The 22,880-nt window shown below is 54.6% G+C and overlaps 1 protein-coding gene across 5 annotated transcripts in view; it reads left to right on the top strand.

Annotated features, from left to right (window-relative positions):
* The window catches only part of ABCA3 (ATP binding cassette subfamily A member 3), a 44,021-nt gene extending 22,607 nt beyond the window's left edge, over window positions 1-21,414 (top strand). For 4 of the 5 annotated variants that reach the window (XM_032460210.1, XM_032460213.1, XM_032460209.1 and 1 more), the window contains 22 exons: window positions 812-993; window positions 2,822-2,965; window positions 3,544-3,673; window positions 4,215-4,369; window positions 4,636-4,791; window positions 4,879-5,089; window positions 6,057-6,207; window positions 7,624-7,722; window positions 8,766-8,949; window positions 9,757-10,060; window positions 12,173-12,446; window positions 13,987-14,191; window positions 14,554-14,773; window positions 15,118-15,276; window positions 15,562-15,734; window positions 16,324-16,452; window positions 16,558-16,752; window positions 18,634-18,821; window positions 19,268-19,438; window positions 19,693-19,883; window positions 20,027-20,100; window positions 20,556-21,414. In XM_032460210.1, coding sequence (XP_032316101.1) covers window positions 812-993; window positions 2,822-2,965; window positions 3,544-3,673; window positions 4,215-4,369; window positions 4,636-4,791; window positions 4,879-5,089; window positions 6,057-6,207; window positions 7,624-7,722; window positions 8,766-8,949; window positions 9,757-10,060; window positions 12,173-12,446; window positions 13,987-14,191; window positions 14,554-14,773; window positions 15,118-15,276; window positions 15,562-15,734; window positions 16,324-16,452; window positions 16,558-16,752; window positions 18,634-18,821; window positions 19,268-19,438; window positions 19,693-19,883; window positions 20,027-20,100; window positions 20,556-20,687 — 3,827 coding nt within the window. In that variant the 3' untranslated portion in view covers window positions 20,688-21,414. The remainder of the gene's footprint in view (window positions 1-811; window positions 994-2,821; window positions 2,966-3,543; window positions 3,674-4,214; window positions 4,370-4,635; window positions 4,792-4,878; window positions 5,090-6,056; window positions 6,208-7,623; window positions 7,723-8,765; window positions 8,950-9,756; window positions 10,061-12,172; window positions 12,447-13,986; window positions 14,192-14,553; window positions 14,774-15,117; window positions 15,277-15,561; window positions 15,735-16,323; window positions 16,453-16,557; window positions 16,753-18,633; window positions 18,822-19,267; window positions 19,439-19,692; window positions 19,884-20,026; window positions 20,101-20,555) is intronic. The other variant, XM_032460212.1, reaches the window with a different exon arrangement.
* The last annotated feature ends 1,466 nt before the right edge of the window (window positions 21,415-22,880 follow it).

Raw genomic sequence — 22,880 nt, 5'->3', positions numbered from 1 at the left:
AAAATTATGATTAGGGACTTTATCCTTAATAAGAATTTTTTGATTCAGTTGGCAATGTCTTCTGACACTGGGGCTTCTAAATATATATGTTTCTTGGTGCTCAGTAGTGTGTGATAAAATGTAAGCTTTCTAAATGCACAGTCCCTTCCAGGGTTTAAGTGGTTTTTAAAAAGTCATTTACAAACAGGAATCTGACTGTACGGTGCCTCTTGGTTTTCAAAGTTCTCTACTGAATTTTCTTAAAATAGACAAGTTTCTAGTTGTTTGAAAGTGGGCAGTGATCAAGGCTGGAGAGCAGCCATTTCCATCAGGGGCCCTCGAGCCAACATAAGGTGGTCCAGCCACACAGAATCACCAAGCATTGTTTGGACTGTGATGTTGCAAATCAGAGAGAAGACAAAACACCCTGAGCACCACTAAATAGAGCTTTATGTATGGCTGGAATATTTCTGTATTTTGAAAGGACTTAGGTTAAATGCAACCTATTCCAGTGTTGGCCTCACACAAATCACATACGTGTACGTGTGTATATGTACATACACATGTACATGTGTCTGTGTGTGTACATGTGTACTGTGTAGATGGGTATGTGTGTTCACATGTATATATGTTGTAAATCAAACATAAGCCCCTCTCCTCAGTTTTCCATAACATTAATTTGGTGACTCGCTCTTATCTGAGAGACCTAAAGAAAGTCCTCAGATCTGCGTAAAAGCAGGAAGCCCTCTTACTGACTTTGCACTGATGCTCGCAGCTTTGCCATTGGCAGCCAAGGGTCTGTTTCAGGCCAGTTTCCTGGCATGTCTTCCAGGCACAGGCATCCAGTGGCAAGACCTCCTGAGTCCTGTCAATGTGGACGATGACTTCTCCTTTGGCCAAGTGCTGGGCATGCTGCTGCTGGACTCTGTCCTCTATGGCCTGGTCACCTGGTACGTGGAGGCCGTCCTCCCTGGGCAGTTCGGCGTGGCCCAGCCCTGGTACTTCTTCATCATGGTGAGTTCTGACGCCCCTGGTCTTCACGCAGCCGCCTCTTTGGGGGTGGAGGTGGTCCCAACACCCACCCTGGGCCCCCCTAGTCCCTGACAAGAGACACCTCCCCTGTGTGCTGTCTGGAGCGGTGTGTCGTGGAGGTCCCAAAGTGATTCCTGCACCACAAGGTCCAAGAGAAGGAGCTCACGCTGGCCCACCATCCACAGGACCAGCACACAGCCCATCCCATCCTCCTTTCTCAAAAAATGTCCTGTTGGGTTTTCTGCCTACAAAGTAACAGACCTTCTTGTAAAAGTGATCACATGGTAGTGGGGAGGGTATAGCTCAATGGGTAGAGCACATGCTTAGCATGCACAAGGTCCTGGGTGCAATCCCCAGTGCCTCCATTAAATAAAAAAATAAACCTAGTGACCACTCCCCAAAATAAATAAATAAAGATAATAGTTTTAAAAGTTTATTTTAAAAAAATTTTAAGTGATCACTTTAAAAAATAATAATAATAAAAGTGATCACATTGCTGGAGTATACAGCACAATCCCACCACCCAGAGGGGAGCACTGTTGCTGCTTTGGGGTGTTAAGTCTTCAGATGTTTTTCTGTCCTATAGCACGCATGTATGTGTAGATAACATATATGCATTTGTTTTTAGGAAAGGGGGGTCTTATTGTAAAAATGCTTGAAACATGCATTGGTTTTTTTTAACTGAACAGTACATTTTAGATTTGTTAAGTATGCATACCTATGGGTCTATTTATAAGTATGGTTTTAGATTTTTATCTATGCATGTTCATAAATTTTGTTTTATTTATTTATAAATATATTTATATTTAAACATACACATTTTTATTAGCCAGCTTCATGTTCAGTGACCGCACAGTATTCGGTGGATGTGCCACCATGTAGTTAACTCATTCCCTGTCAATGGTTAGCTCACTGACATGTCGCTGTTCATTCTTCGATTCAACAAATATTCATCAAGCACCCACTTACCGTATTTCATCAAATCTAAGATGGCACTGATTCTTACAAGCACTGTTACCTTATCACTAAGAAAGAAAAATACTGATAAACTATGGCATTCCGTGATTTATCACACATTCTGATTTCAGAGCCTCTTTAAACGTGAGACATGTTTTAAAGCCAATGGAACGTGATATGTCAGAACTATTCCCGGCCGTGAAAGTGCACAGGGAATATAGCTGTGGGTTAGACACTCTCCACCCCTCAGGGCTCCCCTCCAGGGAGAGTTTTTTCAGGGCCCCGGTCTCACCTCTCCTGTGACCCCCCACACCACCAGGTCATCTGTGTGCGTCTAGAAGCTCACGGGCCACCCTCGAGGTTGGTGCCCGTCCTGTGATGACCAGACCCCGCGAGGAGAGGCTTCCTCCCAGCAGAGGGAGGCCGGCCCTTGGGCTTCTCTCGCTTATCCCATGAGCTCCTGTGCAGCTGAGTAAGGATGCAGCCGGGGTGTGGAAAGAGTCTCCATGTTTTGCCCCAGCAGCACTCTGGCCTGGAACATGTACTGACCTGTCTTTGTGCTCAGTTTCATCGTTTACTTTCCCTCATGCTGAGGTGCAGTGCACAGTACACCTGTGAGTTACCATTATGCCCTCTGGCAGAAGAGAAAACTGAGGCTTGGAGCTCCCCCAGGGCAGATGAGGGAGGAGCTGCCCTGGGTCTTGTCCCAAGCCTGGGACTCTGAGCACTGGGCGGGGAAGACCAAGGGCTGGCCACTCTCTGTTGGAGCATGTCGGCTAGTTGTTGGCTCTGTCACAAACAAAATGAACCAACATAAATCGACCGCTTGAGACCCTTCTGATTTCCATTCTAGCCCTCGTATTGGTGCGGGCACCCGAGGACAGTCTTAGGGAAGGAGGAGGAAGACGATGACCCTGAGAAGGCGCTCAGGACAGAGTACTTTGAGGCTGAGCCAGAGGACTTGGTAGCTGGGATCAAGATCAAGCATGTGTCCAAGGTGCCACGCCCTGTGGGGACGGGCCAGGGCCACGGGGACCGCAGGGTCACAGGCTGGTGAGACCTGCCACCCTGCCCTGATGGGGGCTCCTTCTGAGCTGGTAACCCTCCTCCAGGCCTCGTTTCTCCTAGATTCCCATAGCTACCCTCTGACCAGCTGCCCCGGACACCCACCACCCCTCAGGCTCTGTCCCTGGGGCCCAGTGTGGAGGCTCAGGGTCGAGTCAGCAACATGAGCTGCCCAACTTAACCTCTCACCAACTTTGCAGTGTTCACTCTCTCTGCTCGCTGTACCCTATACCTGGGCTTCACAGGCCTTCTGATCTTGCTGGGACACTGGGACACAGGGATGCTGTGGACCTTCAGGGTAGGGTTGGCCATAGAGGAGCAGGAAGCAGCATGGCCTCCGATCATTACAACACCTGAAACCTCCACCTCTCTGTGCGCTGACCTACGGTGCTGGGTGGGGACTCCTTCCAAGAACCACAGCGGGTTTTCCAGAGGGGAGTAGTAGGGGCCCTTAGAAGTGAGGGTCCTGAGGGCCCTGAAGTCCAGGGCCACCGTCTGCCTTTCCTGCAGGTGTTCAGAGTGGGGAACAAGGGCAAGGCAGCTGTCAGAGACCTGAACCTGAACCTGTACGAGGGGCAAATCACCGTCCTGCTGGGCCACAATGGCGCAGGGAAGACCACCACCCTCTCCATGCTCACCGGTGAGAGGCCACGGCCTGGGTGCCCCACCAGAACCTCTCTTCAGTGCCACCTTGGGGCCCGTGGCCTTGTGCCCTCAGGTGGCTGTTGTCCTTCCCCTGCTACAACGGATACAGAAGCTGACAGCTGGTGGTGCCATGGCCCCAGTGTCCAGGGGACAGGACGGAGCCTCTCAGGACACACAGAAGCAGCTCCACCTTACTGGTTTTGTCCCAAATCCAGTCCTAGAAAGCTGTCCTGGATGAGTCAGCCCAGCTCTGACTGTCGTCCTACCTTCCTGAGCACAGGCTTGAGTAGGGACTGGGCTCTGAGAGTGGTGTCCTCGTCCGTGCACACACTCGCGCATGCATCTCTCATCCCTAACAAGGCGCAAGTCCACACAGCGGGCAACCCCCACCCTCTTCTGTCTCCGATGGCCCATGTGGTAGGGACGGCCGGGCAATTGGTGGGGAAAACGAAGCGACACCGTGTGAACTTCTTGTGCGGACTGGTGGAGGAAGTTCATACTGAACTGAATCTCCGGGGTCTTCTGCTTGGCCCTAGGTCTCTTTCCCCCGACCAGTGGACGGGCGTATATCAGTGGGTATGAAATCTCCCAGGACATGGCTCAGATCCGGAAGAGCTTGGGCCTGTGCCCACAGCATGACGTCTTGTTTGATAACCTGACGGTAGCAGAGCACCTGTATTTCTATGCTCAGGTGAGCTGACAGGTGGCAGAATTTGTGGGTTGTCGTGGTTGCTCATTGCCTACATGCTTGGGCTCCTGAGACAGCCAGCCCGAGCCCTTAGCCTCCCAGCAAACCGAAACCTGCGCCAAGGAGCCCTTCCTCGGATCTGAAGCAGGGGGGCGGTGGTGTCAGGTCGCGGGGTCCAGCACAGGAAGGGAAGGAGACAACCCCAAGGCTGGTGCTGGCTGGCCTCCCATCAGAAGCCCCTGCCAGATCTCTGTCCCCTGCTGTTTCAGCTGAAAGGCTTGTCGCGCCAGAAGTGCCCTGAGGAAGTCAAACGCATGCTGCACATCCTCAGTCTGGAGGACAAGCGGGACTCCCGGAGCAGGTTCCTGAGCGGGGGGATGAGGCGCAAGCTCTCCATCGGCATCGCCCTCATAGCGGGCTCCAAGGTATGGGGACAGCGGGGCCTGCAGCACACAGTCTGGGCCTGGGACGTGGCTCTGCCATTGTCATAAGGCTGTTCCTCTGCCCTCCAGGTGCTGATGCTGGACGAGCCCACCTCGGGCATGGACGCCATCTCCAGGAGGGCCATCTGGGACCTTCTTCAGCAGCACAAGAGTGACCGCACCATCCTGCTGACCACCCACTTCATGGATGAGGCCGATCTGCTGGGGGACCGCATCGCCATCATGGCCAAGGGGGAGCTGCAGTGCTGCGGGTCATCGCTGTTCCTCAAACAGAAATACGGTGAGCAGCCAGCGGTGGGCAGGGGGGCGGGGTCCGTTCTATGTGGGGTCAGTGTTGTTGGTCCTGTGAGCTGGAGAAAGTGCCCACTGTTAACTTTCCTGAAAGGCCCTGAGATCAGACAGGGAGAGGCCTTCTCTAGATGTCCTGTTCTGCTACCTCTGGACGGAAACCCGAGGCCCCAGGCAGAGGGACTTGTGAAAAAAAGGAAAAAATGGTGCAGATAATCTTGATTTGGAACATTTAGGGTGACATCGAGCCTATACCAGTGGGACAGCAGTCTAGTGCTAGGGCCACCAAGAGCAGGGGTGTGTTTGGAGAGGCTGAGTGTGCTCACCAGCGTTGTAGCTCTGTCCAGGGCTGGTGGGCAGCGCATGGAATCAGCCCCCTCTTTGCGGTGTGAGCATGGCCTCCTTTCTTGAGGGCAGCTCATGGTCCAACATGGTCCTGGCATGCCAGGTCCCGTCCACGTCCCACCAACAGAAGGAGCAGAGGTGGAAGACAAGCCCCCCTCCCCTTGGACATCCCAGAAGTTGTACCCCTCACTTCTGCAGCATTCCCTGTCCAGCACACAGCCTCACCAACACAAGGTGACCCAATTTGGTCACTGTCAGGCTAGGGGGAGGCTATAGAGGGTGGCCTTTGTCCTGAGGTTCTGTTACCAAGAAAGCAGGGAGACAGGGTCCTGGAGACAGTTTCTACTCTCGCCTCTGAGACCTGAGGTCTGAAGTCCTGCTCAGGTTTCACCTTCTTATCATGCTTAGCACCCCTCCAGCATTTCTCCCCAGCTAGAAGGCAGGGGGCGAGAGCCTCAAGACAGCACTGGGGTGCCCCAAAACGCATCCATTCTGGTTCATTTGCCCCTGCTCTCCAGCCCTTTTCCCCTGAGCCTGCCCCATGCGAGCCTGAGGGCCCTGGGTGGGCCAGCAGGAGAGTGGGAGATAGCCTCCCGTGGCTCCCTGTGTTCCAGGCGCTGGCTACCACATGACGCTGGTGAAGGAGCCTCACTGCAACCCCGAGGGCATCTCCCGGCTGGTCCACCACCACATCCCCAATGCCACCCTGGAGAGCAGTGCTGGAGCAGAGCTGTCATTCATTCTTCCCAAGGAGAGCACGCACAGGTATGTGTGTGTCCCCGAGAGCACGCACAGGTTCACATCCCAGAGAGAAACACACAGGCACAGGTCTGAGAAGGGAGCTCCATGTGTAGTTACTCGCCTTGAATTTTTGTGGCTTGGCCAATGGGCATCTCTCAGCTCCTGGGCTGCTGCCTCTCAGTGCATAGTGATCTGCTTGCTGGGTCTGGGGTGCCAGGCCTCCCTGTGCGTAAGGGCCAGGAGATACGTACCTTGTACCACGAAGGAGAGTCAGTCATCACAGGGATGCTCAGTGCTCCGTGCCATCCATACTCGGCACCTGGTTCACTCCTATCACCACAGTCTGCTCAGAATTGATGTGGAGCTGTGAATTTGTGTATCTTCTCAGTCTCAGAATCTGAGTCATGGACACATGCTCATAAACAGAGCAGACACCCAGGGTTGGGAGGTGAAAACCAAACCCTTGATTCACAATCAGAAACTTCGGAATGGAAAACTCAGCAGTACGATAATCTCGCTACAAGCCCAAGCAAGTAGCGTGCTTTAATCACTGCAGTGTTTGGTGACTTAGATATACTATAATTTGTTTAACACTCAGTCTATTATCATGCACCCATGTTTTTCAAAAAAATATGTTAATGAACATCCTTCTGGAAAACTCTTTGTTGAGATCTCCAATGTCCTCTTCAAGATAGATTCCAAATAGTGGGGCAAATATTTCCAGATTCCCTTCTGGTAAGGTGATGTGTTTGACTTCCCCAGCAGCAGGGTAGGAGAGTGCCCATCTTACTTCACGTCTGCCAGCTTTGAGTAAAATTTCTTTTGAATATTTATGTATCTAATGGGTGAGAATGGCACATACTTGCTTAATTGGCATTTTGGATTTCTTCTGTTCCTGCTGGCGGGAGGTTGGTCATCTCCAGTGCTCACTGGGCTTAAGCCCTGCTTCTCTGGGTGTTGCGTGTTCAGTCTCTTGCTCGTCTACCAAAGTGTTTTATGTATTAACATCAACCATTTGTGTTGCCACTTTTTCCAATTTGTTGTTGCCTTTTATTTTGAGGGGATTTTTTTCCCTGTAGATATTTTACATTTAATGTGTCATATCTTTTTCCTTGTGATTTCTTCTTAGAGAATACTTCCCTCCCCAGCAAGTAAATGAATATTCACCCATTTCTTTGGGTTTCTTTTGTGATTTCACAGAAATGTACCCTATCAAAGAATGCCTTATAGGCCAAAGTACTCAAAAAATGTCATGGGGTCGGGGGAATGATGGGAAGGGAACAAACCTAACTTTATTTTTTGAAATGGAGTCTCAGGGAACTAACCTTCCCTTGCCCCTCCCCCATACTGCATGGAGGCACTGGTTTAGAAACAAATTATCTAGAAAGTCACTGAGAAGGAACTCATCACTCAGTTCATCACTTGGGGTCTTTTTCTCAGGTTTGAAAGTCTTTTTGCTAAACTGGAGAAGAAGCAGAAGGAGCTGGGCATCGCCAGCTTCGGGGCCTCCGTCACCACCATGGAGGAAGTCTTCCTCCGGTCAGTAAACGTGTGTCTGCCTTAGTCTGGGGCTCAGCCACACGGATGCTTTTTCTAAAGTGTGACGATAAAGCGTCCCCTTGATTATCATCTGGAACACCCAGACGTGGACACACAGCCCAGGGTGGGAGAGGGCAGTGGACTGGCTGTCAGAGCCCAAGTTCGTATCACAACCCTGTTATTACAAACTCCCCCATGTTGGGCCTGTGTGCGCCTCCCCTGGGGTCCCTCCTGGGAGCGCCTTGGCAGTGTCAGGCCTGCCAAGCTCCTCTCAGGTATAGGTGATGATCCCAGAGCACATCTGCATCCATAACAAAGATGTGAGATTCAGCCCTCACCCCTCAGACCTGCGGGGTGAGCTCCAAACGATTAATGTGTGTATCAGACAGTTCTTGAATGCTTTATTTGGCACATAAAGTGCTGAGAACAAGAAATACAGAAATAAGTGTGAAGTAGATGTTTTTCCTTGAGGATCGCACAGCCTAGAGGAGGCAACAGAGTAAGTGGATACAAACACAGGGCCGCCCCAATCTGGTGGCTCTAGGCTTCAGTGTGGCCCCAGCACAGCCCGAGGCCCTGACACTGGGCTCTGCCACGGGACCTGCCAGCCTCGCCACTGCCCCCCTCCATGCCCGTTCTGGGGTCACCCCTCCTGGAACACACTCATCTGCCTCCTGGTCTCACTGTGGCAATGAATGCCCCAACCCACAGCTTCCCACACTTTCTGTGCTGCCCCAAGCCCCTTTGTCTCCCTCTGGAAACCCTGGTTATAAATGCTGACTTCAGTCAGTCTTCCCTTGAGATTAGGAATCTTCATGGGCAACCCTGTCTGGTTGTCTTTTCTGTCCTGGACTTTGCTTGGCTGCCATAGCTGGTGTCCCGGATATACTTACTGATGAATGAATGAACAAATGAAGGAACCAGCTGATGAAGCAGATGGCCTTCTACCTTAGTGCCTCTGCCAATTGCCCTCTTTCTGCCTCCGCTGCCCCCCTCCCTCCCCAAGGTCCAGAGTTGTGACCAGGCCTCTGTGTCTCGGCCAGGGTCGGTAAGCTGGTAGACACCAGCATGGACATCCAGGCCATCCAGCTCCCTGCCCTGCAGTACCAGCACGAGCGGCGGGCGAGTGACTGGGCTGTGGATAGCCACCTGTGCGGGACAATGGACCCGACAGACGGCGTCGGCGCCCTGATTGAGGAGTGCACCGCCGTCAAGCTCAACACGGGGGTGAGGGCCAGGCAGCAGCGCGGGAGATGGGAGACCCTGAGCCCCAGCATTAGAATCCACAAGGGCAGATGTGGGCGTCGGTGGGGGGGGTCAGTGCACCGGGAAGAGGGCAGATTACAGCTCCTGCTCCCAGGCATTGGCAGGGAAAAAGAAAACCCAGAACATTTTAATTAAGCAATTGTCATTTCTCATTGTTCTAAGTTGGCCACTAATGAATAAGAGTGAACATTTGCTTATTACAGTGCTAACGGTGCTCCATTTACCTTGTGCCCGGCACCCAGTGAGACAGAAGGCAGTGCTGGTCCCTCTTTACAGACAGGAAGCTGAGGCCTGGGCCCAGGTCCAGTGGGCAGCACGTGGCAGAGCTGGGCTCTGGTCCCCGCTGGCCTGACCCCAGAGCCCGGTTCCCCCTGCACTTAGAGGACAGTGAAGGGCTGAGGTTGGAGAGCACAGGCAGGGGGAGAGGTTTGTCCATCTGCTCCGATATAAGCGCGGCCTGAGTCCTCTGTCCAGGTATGGGGGAAGGCAGAGGCCTCGGCTCCACTCTGGGACAGCAGAGGGTCCCCTAATGTCCTTTGACGATGGAACAGTGCCTGCCCTGCCTCTGTAGCTGCTGTGAGACCCCCAAGGCCCATGTTGGGACCTTAGAGGTACACTGAGTGGGTCCTCCATGTCATTGATCAAGCCCTGGGAGAAGCCCTGGGACCCAAAGGCATAAATATCACCCCCCAGGCTCATATGGGGACCACGCCTGCTGCTGGCGGCTCTTGAATGACGGCTGTGTCACCCTCGTCCCCTCTGCCACAGCTCGCCCTCCACTGCCAGCAGTTCTGGGCCATGTTACTGAAGAAAGCCACATATAGCTGGCGGGAGTGGAAGATGGTGGCGGCCCAGGTCCTGGTCCCTCTGACGTGCATCACCCTGGCCCTCCTGGCCATCAACTACTCCTCCGAGATCTTCGACGACCCCATCCTGAAGCTGACCCTCAGCGAGTATGGCAGAACCATCGTGCCCTACTCGGTTCCTGGGACCTCTCGGCTGGATCAGCAGCTGTCAGAGCATTTGAAGGACATGCTGCAGGCTGAGGGCCAGGAGCCTCGAGAGGTGCTGGGTAAGGGGCATCCCTGGGGGGCTCGGGTCCCGAGTTGTGCTGTCCAAGCCTGGCTTCTCCACTGTGGCACTGTGGACATTTGGGGCAATTAGTTCTTTGCTGTAGGATGTTTAGCAGCATCCCTGGTATTGCCTCCAGCCCCTGCTACTGTGTCATGAAAAGCAACAGAGCCTCCAGACATTGCCAGTTGTTCCGTGGGGGAGAAGATCTTTGCCCTGAGTCAGGAAGGAAAAGGCGGCATCTCTAGGGCTGCACTTTGTCCAGACGGTCTTTTACAGGGGTCATATTCTTCAGGACTGTTCATAAATGAAATGCAAAACCTTGACCATCTTTATGTTACCCTTTTTCTGTTTGCGATGGTGGTCACGATATATCTTAATATGATGTGGTGTTTTCTTCCAACATCCTGAAACCAAAACTATGTCAAGTCCCTGGCGGTGGCAGTTGTGGATGCTGCCCTGGGTTTAAAGCAAGCATCGAGCTCTAGCTAAATGGAATGTGTTTGAAGGTTTTCTTGTTTTACTGCTCACCACCGTGCCCACCCACCTCGCTTCCTGGCCAGCAGCTTTGAGGTTCAGCACACTGATGGTCACAGAATCTTGGCAGGAATCAGGTTCTTCTTTAGGAAAAGGGTGAACATATCAGCATCAAGGACCAGCCCAGAACCACCCCAGAACAGGCCGGCTCTGCCATGGGCACTGCCGCCAGGCAGGAGCTCCCGCAGCCAGAGTGCCATTCAGCCTGCCAGCAATAAGGGCCCTGAGTAGTCCTGCTGAGACAGTGGTGGGTGCCTGTTTGTCACCTGTTTCCTGGCTGTCACCCAGCCTGGCCCAAAGATTTCATCATGGTGCACAGTGGCTCCAGGGTTTTAGGATGCTGCCATAGGCGCCCCAGCCTGAGTCTGTCTGGAAGGCCAGATTGCCTGCTCCCTCATCAAGTGTGGGCCCTTTCGGTCCTGAGCTCCTTACTGTGTGACTTAATTACGCTGTATTTAAGGCGTCTGACCCTTTTCCTTATGTACTGATGGCTACAGTAAGCCTCGCCGGAAGCCTTTGTGCCTACGTGTGTTTGGACTCATTGTCGTGTCCCTGTCCCCTCACTGACCCTTGGTCCTGCAGTGTGGGTGTCATCACTGTCCCCAGTTGACAGCGGAGAGGCATTGTCAGAGCAGGGAGCTCGTACAGGACTCTGGCTTCGGGCGGTGTGCACACGCAGGCTGGTAGAACTTAACATGCCCATGGTCACTCGGCGAATGGAGAGCGGACCCTAGCTCCCTCGTCAGAACCCCCGTTCTCCCCAAGCCACAGCTGAGTGAGAAGTAAAGGGAATCTGATGGGTCCATGCAGGGTCAGGGTTCTGTCACTGCCCATGGGTTACAGGAGAATGCCCAGAACCGGAGAATTTAAGACCCAAGGTGGGAATTTGCTGGAGTTCATCCAGGTGACAAAAGAGCAGATCCTTCTCCCTAGGCCTCCTCCCTCGGGCCACTCTTTTTAAACACTATTGTTTTATCCTGATTATAAAAAGGTATTTATTTATTCTATAAAGATTGGAAAAATGAAAAAGTAGAGGAGCAGTCCTGTGTAGCTCGGAGGTAGCTCCTCACCCACTCACGTGGCCCTGAGGGCTGGTCCAAGCCCACCTGGGTCTGCCCCTCCCTGCACCTGAGTGGCCCCTTGGGGACTTTGCCCACCAGGCCACCCAGCAGTTTCAACAGCTCTGCCTTCTAAAACCTCACCTCCTGAGCCAGCCTCCTCCCTGCCACATGGACCCTGATCCAGATCCCGGCCCTGTATCTCTGAGTGTCCTTTTAGAGTGTGTGTGTGTGTGTGTGTGTGTGTGTGTGTGTGTGTGTGTGTGTTTAGGGGGTGTTTGTGGGGCAGCAGCTCCTTTGTCTAAGGGGGGCCCTGCCCAAGGCCTACGGCCTAAAGCCTCAGGTCCTGCTGCTCCCACCGACTGGCTCCCTGGGCGGTGGACAGCGTGCCAGTGGAAGGAGGTGTGTCCTTTCTGTGGTTTCTACAGCCCTCCTGAGCTCCCCAGAGCAGGGCCTTGGAAAGTGTGCAGGCCTCAGGCTGGTCATCCACGCTGCTAACTCTACCATTGTCCTCCCAGGTGACCTGGAGGAGTTCCTGATTTTCAGGGCCTCGGTGGAAGGGGGCGGCTTTAACGAGCGGTGCCTGGTGGCAGTGTCCTTCAGAGACGTGGGCGAGCGCACGGTTGTCACCGCCCTGTTCAACAACCAGGCATACCACTCCCCGGCCACTGCACTGGCCATTGTGGACAACCTTCTGTTCAAGCTGCTGTGCGGCCCTCGGGCCTCCATCACCGTATCCAACTACCCCCAGCCCCGGAGCACCCTGCAGGCTGCCAAGGACCAATTCAATGAGTATGTGCACTGTCCTGCCTGTCAGGACCCCATTCCCATCAGGTCAGGACCCAGCCTGGCCCGGTCAAGACCCTGCTCCCATCAGGTCAGGGCCCCTCATCAAGACTGACCTCCTCAGACACTGCCAGTGGCCCCCAAGGGCTGCACAGGTAGATACAGCATTGTTTCTGCCCTCAGGAAGCTCCTGGTTCTGGCCAGGGGACCCCTGCCCCACATCTTCCTCAGCCTTCCACACTCACCCTTTCCCTGGACAGCAGATAAGCTGGTGAGATCCCATCCCATGTACATCAAGGCCCCACAGGAGATTCCTGAGGATTAGGACTTGGAGGACGGCCGTGCCCTCTCCCCATATCTGCACCCAGCTCTTGCTGGTGACTGTCCCTGGGGGGGTCCCAGTATCTGCTCCTGTCCACCCTGCAGCACCTGCCTGTGTGAATGTCATTGCCCCTCAGTGGCCTCAAGTCAGGAAGCCCATTAGTCCTTAGGCTTTGTCACACCATCATGTGTGTAGGACTCTCCCACATCCTGGCCTCCAAAGCTCTGGGGACCATCCAGAGGAAGCGAGAAAGTCCATTAATTTCAGAACAATCACTCCACCTCAGGGCAGTTAATTAACAAAGGCGGTCTCATCTCCACCTCCCATGGTAGACTGTGTCGTGTGCTGCTGTCCTCTTCCCGTCTGCTACCTCCGGTCCCCACCCCTAAAGCAGAGACGCGGTGGTGATCCTCTGCTCTTGCTGGGCCAGGGATCAGGCTGAGGACTCAGGCTTAGTACAGTGACAGTGGACAAGGAACAGGACTTTTTGCTTTGTTATGACAGCTTTGGGAGATAGAATTCACCTGCCACACAGTTCACCTGTTTATGGTTCACAGCTGAATGTTTTCTAATGTGTTCGCAGTTGTGGCGCCGTCACCACAATATTTTATTGAATGTTTTCATTATCCCCAAAGAAAACCTGTGACCACTGGCAGTCGTCCCCCAGGCCTCTCTCCTTCCTCTCTAAGCAGCCACAGTCTGGTTTCTGTCTCCATGGATTTGTCTGGACATTCCACATAGATTGAATCAGATGATATGTGGCCTTTTGTGATGGCCTTCTTTCACTCTTAGAATTCGTCCACATTATGTCAGTACTTCCCCTTTTTTTAGCCAAATAGCATCCATTTGTCCTAGCACCATTTGTTAAAATGGTCAGGGGTGCATGGTGGGTTTAAGCAGCAGAATAATGTGTCAGAGCTGGTTTCTGGAAGGCGTTGCCAGCAGTTGAGTGCAGTGCACACTCGAGAGGGGCACAGGGGACCGATGGAAGAATGGCCCTGCCATAGCTGGGGACAGGAAGTCCAGAGGAGGAGCTGCTCTCAGGGGGACTGAATCTTCCTGGCACGGCACACCCGAGGCTCTGGTGTTCTCCCTTAACCCCTTTAGTGGCTGGGCCACTGCATCGCATGCTTTGGCCAGTGATGGCCGAGGACTTGATCCCCCAGCTGCCTGGACGTGTGTGACCTGTCCCTGACCTGCCCTGCCCACCTCCACCCTCCACAGGGGCCGGAAGGGATTCGACATTGCCCTCAACTTGCTCTTCGCCATGGCCTTCCTGGCCAGCACATTTTCCATCCTGGCGGTCAGCGAAAGGGCCGTCCAGGCCAAGCACGTGCAGCTTGTGAGCGGAGTCCATGTGGCTACTTTCTGGCTCTCGGCTCTGCTGTGGGACCTCATGTCCTTCCTTGTGCCCAGTCTTCTGCTGCTGGTGAGGGCTGTGTTGGTGCTGGGACCCTTCCCCTGCATATATATTCGAGAGGCATGCCTGGGGGCCCCTGTGTAGACCAAAACCAGCCTGGGGTCCATGATGACAGCTCAGCCCCTATCCTGGGAGGATGGTTTGGAACACCCTAGCAGTCCCCATCATCTGTCCTCATGCCACCAACCTCTGCCCCACTTTGATAGGTGGGGCCCTGGAGTGGGTGCCCTGGTGACAGCTCCCTACTTCCTCAAGGAGGGTCCCAGGGTTGAGAGCCGTGGTGGGGGAGAGGGGGAAGGGGGCACAGGCAGCCTGTGGGGTTGATGCACCCCCTGTGGGCCCACCGGCCCGCCCCATCTGTGCTGCTACAGGTGGTGTTCAAAGCCTTCGACGTGCACGCCTTCACACGGGACGGCCACGAGGCGGACGCCCTGCTGCTGCTCGCACTCTACGGTTGGGCCATCATCCCCCTCATGTACCTGATGAGCTTCTTTTTCTTGGGGGCGGCTACTGCCTATACGAGGCTGACCATATTCAACATCTTGTCGGGCATCGCCACCTTTCTTGTGGTCACCATCATGCGCATCCCAGGTGAGTGCCTGGAGCCTTCCCCCACAACCCCATTCCCACACCCTCATCGCTGCTCTGCCCCAACTGGGGCAGCACCAGTGGGGGCACCAGGCCAGGCCATGTTCCAGCTCCCCTGTCCAAGGTGGCCCTGCTCAGCCAGCGTCCATGCACCCCATCCAGCAGCAGAGCAGGTGGAGCCACCTCCTGGAGGTGCTGTCCCAGGAAGGCCTAGAGCCTGATCAGTGAGGGAGGCAGCCAGGGCTGTGTAGGGAGCACTGGGAACTTGCCTTCCCTGTTTTATCTATCCTTGGGGGCAGGTGTGGTGTGTCCTCTAGGGCTAACTGGTCTGGGCATCCTCCCCACAGCGGTAAAGTTAGAAGAACTTTCCAGAACTCTGGACCATGTGTTCCTGGTGCTGCCCAACCACTGTTTGGGGATGGCGGTCAGCAGCTTCTACGAGAACTATGAGACAAGGAGGTACTGCACCTCCTCCGAGGTGGCGGCCCACTACTGCAAGAAATACAGTGAGTGTCAGGCCCTCCCTCGGAGCAGCCCCGTCCTCTCGTCACAGGCACAGGGGCACTTTGCACAGTGAAACCGCCCAAAACGCGGGGGATGCTTGGGGCTCCCAAGTGGCGGGGACACTGTGGGGCCCATCCTCGGAAGACAAGTGGACCCTGCACCTGCACGGCCTCCATCCAGGGGTCCGGGTGCAGGTGCCCAGTGGCCCAGAGAGAGGAGCTGGGACCCCAGTGGGGAGTAGGGCGCTCACAGTCACAGGGGCAGCACCCTCTCCCCCACTTGCACAGACATCCAGTACCAGGAGAACTTCTACGCGTGGAGCACCCCAGGGGTTGGCAGGTTCGTGACTTCTATGGCCGCCTCCGGCTTTGCCTACCTCACCCTGCTCTTCCTCATTGAGACCGACCTGCTGTGGAGGCTAAAGACCTGCCTATGTGCCTTCCGGAGGAGGCAGGCCCTGGTGAGTGGCTCCTGGGCCTCCCTCTGGGCTCAGGCAGCTCGGCACTGGCCCCCTCCCACTTAGATCAGGCTTCCTGGGCCCCCCCCCACATAGGGAGGGCCTCAGCACCTGGCCATGGCCGGGGTGCACATCCACCAGCAGCGCTATCACCAGGGACTCAGCTCCGAGACCCTGAAGCTTCACAGTGGAGGGAGGCTGGGGTCTTGGGGACCTCGGTCTCAGCGGAGGCATATGGGCCAGGGTGCCCTTATGTTTGTCACATACATTCCCTCCCTAAACAATCGAAACCTGCTGAGACAGCATCGGATGTACAGATTAACACAGGATTAACTGGGTCTAAAATGTTAGGAAGTTTTTAGGAAGAGGAGTTTGGTAGTTTTCTCTGTGAGTCCTGCACCGTCCTCCTTCCTCAGGCAATTTGTATCTCCTTGATGCTGATTTCAGCCCTTATGGCCACCCAGCTGTCCTTGTGGGAGGTCTTAGTGGAGCTGAGCTGGGGTGTGGGTCTCAGAGACTTAGCCCTTTTTCCCACGGAAAATGACCCCTCAGGCTGGAGCTCACCCCTGCGGTCTTTTTCCAAAACAATTAGACAGAAGTGTACACCCGGACAGCAGCGCTTCCTGAAGACCAGGACGTGGCAGACGAGAGGAACCGAATCCTAGCCCCGAGCCTGGACTCCTTGCTTGACACGCCTCTGATTATCAAGGAGCTTTCCAAGGTCAGGAGGGCCCTCCCTCCTGGGTCTGCCCCCAGTCCCTGAAAGCTGGTTCCTGGCTGCTGCCAGGCCTCCCCATCACTGTATTTTCTCCCGGGGACTTTGCAGGTATATGAGCAGCGGGTGCCCCTCCTCGCCGTGGACAAGATCTCCCTCGCAGTCCAGAAAGGGGAGTGCTTTGGCTTGCTGGGTTTCAACGGAGCTGGGAAAACCACAACTTTCAAAATGCTGACCGGGGAAGAGACCATCACTTCTGGGGATGCCTTTGTTGGGGGCTCCAGCATCAGCTCTGACATCGGGAAGGTGAGTGCAGCCAGGGAGGCAAGAAAGGGGGCTTGTCCCTGTCACCGTTCATGGACAGCAGGCAAGCAGTGACCAGGGGCCAGAGCTAAGCCAGTGATGGGGAGGAGAGTAAGGAGAAGACTAGAGCTTCCTCAGCCAGAAGGGACCCAGCCTGGCTGGTGAGCTGAGGCTGGGTCCCTCCCAGAGAAGCTGCTTCTCTGGACCTGAGCTGAGTGGCACCCCCAGAACTCTGCCCACAAAAAAGAACTCCATTCTGTGTGCAGAGATTTATAATGATGGTGTCCTGGGCTGCTGAGACCCGGCATCCCACTGAGAACGAGAAGCTAGATAAAGTGTTAATGATAAACTATGTCATTAAGAGCATCGAAGAGCCCAAGGCATGGTGAGGACCTCCAGCCAAAATCTGTGAGCCCTGAGAGGTTGCACCTCGGCACAGAGGGTGCACTGTGGGCCAGGCAACTCGAGGCGGCATGGGTTTAGGGACTTACTGAGTGTAGGGGGCAGAAAGCAAAAGCCCAGGGCCCCCATGGAGGGGTGTGATAGTAAACCTTCCCCACGTGGGGCTGAGCCCCAAAGGCCACCTTTCTGGGTAGGGATGAAGCAGGCCATCCTCTCGCTCCCCCTGCCCCTGGGGATTGTGTGGAGGTTTTCCTGTGTGCTGAGCAGGGGCTTCCCAGGCGGCTATACCCTCAGACTGCAGCACACACCCTCTCTGGAGGAAGGCTTCCATCCCAGGCGTCAAAGAACCCCCCGCGTAGTGTGGAGTAGTGAACAAGCGAAAACAAAGGAGACAAAGCACTGTGGCTGGAGCCCACAGACACAAGGGCTCCAAGGGAGAAAGAGGCCCACCACTTTGGATTTGCAATGACTGGACCTAGATTATAAAACAACTCAGGTTACTGTGTTTAAAGAAATACAGAAGATTGAAAATATATGCAAGAAGGAGAAAAGTGTAAATGTGATCTGGGAAACAAGAGGCAAGAGTAAGAAGTCCTAAATACATTTAACCTGAGCTCCAGCAGGAGAGGAGAAAATGAGGAACAGGTAATAACTGCTAAGGTCGTGGCCAACAACTTTTCCAAATCAATGAAGAACAGATTCTGGGAGCCTAAGAACCCCAAGGAGTGTAAAGAAAAAGAAACCCCATCTCTGGAATCCCGAGAACCCAGGCTTGCCCATCCTCCACCAGCTGCTGAAGGTGGCTGGAGACAGTGGTGTGGTCATTTGCCCAGGCCAGGCCCCACCCCAAAGGTGTTGCCAGCAAATATCTCTTAATAGAAGGAGGAAAAGAAAGGTCCCAGCACACATTAGATGTTTGTTGAATACAAGTGTGTATCTATCAGCTGCAAAGCAGTGCATGGGCATGGTTTCTTTGGATGCTGAGTACATTCTTGGACCAGTCCACCCCCATGCTGCCCGTGGGTAGTTCAGCCTGGTGTCCTAGGAGTCCCTGCTCCTCAGAGTGTTGACGCTGTGCCGGACAGAGTGGGCCTTGCGCCCGGCATCATCCCACCAGCGTCTTCCGGAGGTGGCCAGCAAGGGGAGGGGGACAACCCTCCGTTCCCTCTCCCCAGCATGGAGGAGTGTGAGGCCTTGTGCACCCGGCTGGCCATCATGGTACAGGGTCAGTTCAAGTGCCTAGGCAGCCCCCAGCACCTCTGGGGCCCATCTGTGACCCCTTGGTGTGTGGCAGTCTGGGTGCCAGTGCCCCCTGGCCCCTGAGCTGGCCGAGTCCCTCCCATGTCCCCACATAAGTGCTGTTAGGGGGGCTTCAGCAGAGGGCGGTGCCAGGGCCTGGGCACTGGCTGATGGACCACCCTGGACAGATCCACAGACAGAAACCCTCTGACCTGCTGCCTCCTGGCTGTGTTCTAACCCCAGGTGCGGCAGCAGATCGGCTACTGCCCCCAGTTTGATGCCCTGCTGGACCACATGACGGGCCGGGAGACACTGGTCATGTATGCCCGGCTCCGGGGCATCCCTGAGCGTCACATCGGTGCCTGCGTGGAGAACACGCTGCGGGGCCTGCTACTAGAGCCACATGCCAACAAGCTGGTCAGGACGTACAGGTGCACTTGTGCCCTGGCCCCTCCCATGCCCCCTGACTCAGTGACCCCAGGTCTCTCTTACCAGCGGGGGGTGGTACACAGGTCAGGGTCTGGAGCTCCTACTCACTGTTCCAGGGTCAACAGGGATTTGGTAGCACGACACAGGCAACGCCAGGTGAGAGGGACTGCCACCTGGAGGCAAGGGCAGCACAGGTGATGTCAGGGCCCCAGTCAGGCCCCCTTAGGTGGAGACAGGTGGTCTAACTGTTCTTTGTGTGGCTGTGGACCAACCCCCAGGGCACAGCTCTCTCTAGGGCCTTCAATTCCATGAGGTGGGCTTTCCAGGAATGCTCACCTCATTCCTCTTCACCTGGGGCACTCTGCCATCACTGGGCCCAGTCCTCTACTGGGACCTGGGGATCCCACACTAATCGGCCTTGCCTTCCCCTGCACCCCATCTGCTCCAGCGGCGGCAACAAGCGGAAGCTGAGTGCTGGCATCGCCCTGCTTGGAGAGCCTGCGGTCATCTTCCTGGACGAGCCGTCCACTGGCATGGACCCCGTGGCCCGGCGCCTGCTCTGGGATACCGTGGCAAGAGCCCGAGAGTCTGGCAAGGCCATCGTCATCACCTCCCACAGGTACAGCCAGGGTCTCTGTGGGTCAGTGGAAGAGCCTCCCATGGGGGCTGTGGGAGGGACTGGGTGGACAGAAGACCCATCAGCAGCTGGTGAAGAGTCTGTGAGGAGAGTCCCCAGGCTCTATCGTGTGGGCGTGGGAATCAGGAACAGTGTGATCTGGGCATCGACGCTTTCCCATGTGCACAGCTTTTGACGTGGAGGGCGGGCATCAGCATCCCCCAGTGTGATACCAGGCCTCTGCCCCCTCTCCCCAGCATGGAGGAGTGTGAGGCCTTGTGCACCCGGCTGGCCATCATGGTGCAGGGTCAGTTCAAGTGCCTAGGCAGCCCCCAGCACCTCAAGAGCAAGTTTGGTAGCGGCTACTCCCTACGGGCCAAGATCCGGAGCGATGGGCAGCAGGAGGCCCTGGAGGAGTTCAAGGCATTCGTGGACCTGACCTTCCCAGGTGTGTGCCACTGTGCAGAGGGTGTCTGTGTGTCTGTCCATCCCTGACCCCCAGGATGAGGGCTGTGATTTGATGGGCCCAGGCCCCCCTCCCCTGGCCCTCCAGTCTAACCCTCACGGGGACACGGTCTCTCCTTTGTGCAGGCAGCGTCCTGGAAGATGAGCACCAAGGGATGGTCCATTACCACCTGCCTGGCGCTGACCTCAGCTGGGCGAAGGTGAGCTTGGGCCCCCACCAGGCCTCAGCTGTATCTAGGGTTGGTCCCTCCAACAATCACTCCTATGGTGATTCCAAGCTCTTTCCAAGAAGGAATCCCTTTCAGTTTTTGCTCTAACACTCACCCTAGTAACTGCTAGGTTTGGGGGTTTATATCTGAAATATTTGAGTTGGAAAAAATTTGATGCAGAAAAGGAAATTGACCCAGAGAGGGAACACAGCTTGCCCGAGGTCATACTCTGAGCCGGGAAGACTCAGGACGAAGCCTGCTAACCCCCTGCAGCCCACCTTCTCTCCCTGGGAGCACACGCCCACTCCCATGGGTGCTCCAGAGGCCGGGCCGGGGCAAGGGTAGGATCTCTGGGGCCCTTACCACCCTTTATGGCCAGAGGACTCCCCAACCAGCCAAGGAGCCGGGCCCTGGCTTGTTAACTGTGGGTTTTCTGCTCCCCAAAGGTGTTTGGTGTTCTGGAGAAGGCCAAGGAGAAGTACGATGTGGACGACTACTCTGTGAGCCAGATCTCGCTGGAGCAAGTCTTCCTGAGCTTCGCTCATCTGCAGCCGCTCAGCGAGGATGAGGGGCCGTGAGGAGCCAGGCACACAGGTGGGCGTCCTCTCCCTGTGAGTTCACCTTATCCTGCACCCTCATTTTTGATCACTGTTTTCTATGATGGATTTGAGAATCAAGGCACAGTATGGACCGGGTGTACCGGTGCCCTCACACTGGGAATCAGCATGTGAACATCCATGTCTCAGGCAGTCGCCGAAGCCCACTCTCCAGAACTCCAGATCCCTACCAAGAGCAGATCCAGCAGTCTGTGCGGGCAAGTCGGGGTCTTTGGGCGGAAAGCCATCCAGGAAGAGGCCTCATTGACCTGAGGAGAGCACCCAGAGACACCCCCATGTTCACACCTGGCTCAGAGCTCCCCTGGGGTGAAACAGGAAGCCAGCAAGACAGATGGCACCTGGCTCACTAGGCTGCCCAGAAGGAACAGAAAGTCGCCTGTCGCCATCCTCAGGGGACATGTGGCTGGATCAGGCGCTGAGGTCTTGGCTTCCAGTTCAGCTGGGTGTCCTAGGAGTCCCTGCTCCTCAGAGCGTGGACGCTGCCCCGGACAGAGTGGACCGCTGCACTGGGCATCAACCCACCAGCGTCTTCCAGAGGCGGCCGGCGAGGGGAGGGGGACAATCCTCCGTTCCCTGAGAAGCCAGGGACCAGGAGGCCAGTTGGGAACCACTGCCGGGCTGAGCGTCCATCCATGAAGGGTGTACCTGATGCGTGGTAACTGTCTGGAAAATAAAGGTTGGGAGGGAACACGGCTGTGGTCTGTGAGTCACAGGATGGGCTCCCCAGACCAGTCACTCACCCACACCACAACACAAACCTGCTGTATCAAGTTTCACAGACAAAAGCAAGAGCTTGTTTTCCCAACATGTAGTAAACTTGCAGAACTCACTGCCATGAGGTGAAGGAATCAGCCAGAAATGCAAGTGCAAAAGCAGGTCAGATAAATGGCCAACAGACCCTTCATCCACAGCAGGAAGAGTGTAGGGTGGGCGTAGGAGGGTGCGGACCCGGGGGGGCAGGAGGCCTCTGGCTCCAGGGACACTCATGGGCTTTACGCGCCATTTTCCAGAAGAATCTTCTTCAGCGTCAGCTGCCTTTTTATTTACTCACTCTCATTTCTTTCAGCTTTCTGAATTTCTGTGATTTGAATCCCTGTGCCTTTTACATTCCCTTAGAATTCATAATTTTAGAAAATACTTGTTTTCATCACTCTGGTTCATTTGCTACAGTTTCAAATCTGCATTTTCATCAGTCTCTCAGAGTTTTTTTTTTTAACATTGATTTGATTTTTTAAAATTTTTTATTGAAGTATAGTCAGCTTACAATGTTGTGTTAATTACTGCTGTACGGCATAGTGATTCAATTTTATATATATTCCTTTTCATGTTCTTTTTATTACAGGCTATTATAAGGTATTGAATGTAGTGCTATACAGTAGGACCTTGCTGTTTACCTACTTTATATATAGTAGTTAACATCTGCAAGTCCCTCAGTGTTTATGAACGCTGCACATAGTTTCCATTAGCTTTTTTATTCCCTTTAAAATTCTTCAAACTATCATCATTAATTTCCACATTATAAAAAAACACAGGAGTCGCTGCAGTCCTAAACGTTGCCCAACAGAAAACACCTTCCGAGAGGTAGGCTGTGACTTGTCTTCAGGTGCTGTGGTGCTGCGGCCGTGTTGGGTTTGCCAGGTCTAGGAGGAGGGCAGAGGCCAGCACAGCGTGGCCACACATCCCCCAACAGCCCTACTGCAGCACATCCTGGCCTTGGTTTTAAGCCTACTTGTTAAAGATTTAGAAATTTATCACTTTTCTCCTTTGATACCACAAAACAGCACTGAAGGAACAGCATATGTCAAGCACATACACATGAAATCAGACTGCACTAGCCCAGGGAGAAGTGGGTTTGTTGATGGGAGATAAGGTGGAGAGGTTGGTGCAGAAGGGACGGGAAGGACGAAAAGCAGGGGCTGTCATGATCAGAAATCCCTTTTGGAAGACAAGTCAGGCAGCTATGGAGAGGATGATGCAGGCACAGCCAAGGCTGCAGCAGCGGGGACCTGAGGGGAGGCACACGGCACAGTCAGGGGAGAGCCCGGAGGACTCTGGGGCCTGTGGGAGGAGCCCACGACTGCACCCACACGTGGAGCCTAGGCAGTTGCAGGAGAGACACTTAGGAGGGACCCCAGGAGCAGCAGAAAAGGGCAC

Source organism: Camelus ferus, chromosome 18, assembly GCF_009834535.1.
Source record: "Camelus ferus isolate YT-003-E chromosome 18, BCGSAC_Cfer_1.0, whole genome shotgun sequence".
Lineage (NCBI taxonomy): Eukaryota > Metazoa > Chordata > Mammalia > Artiodactyla > Camelidae > Camelus > Camelus ferus.
Note: the sequence above shows the minus strand (reverse complement) of the source record. Positions and strands in the feature narration are given on the sequence as shown.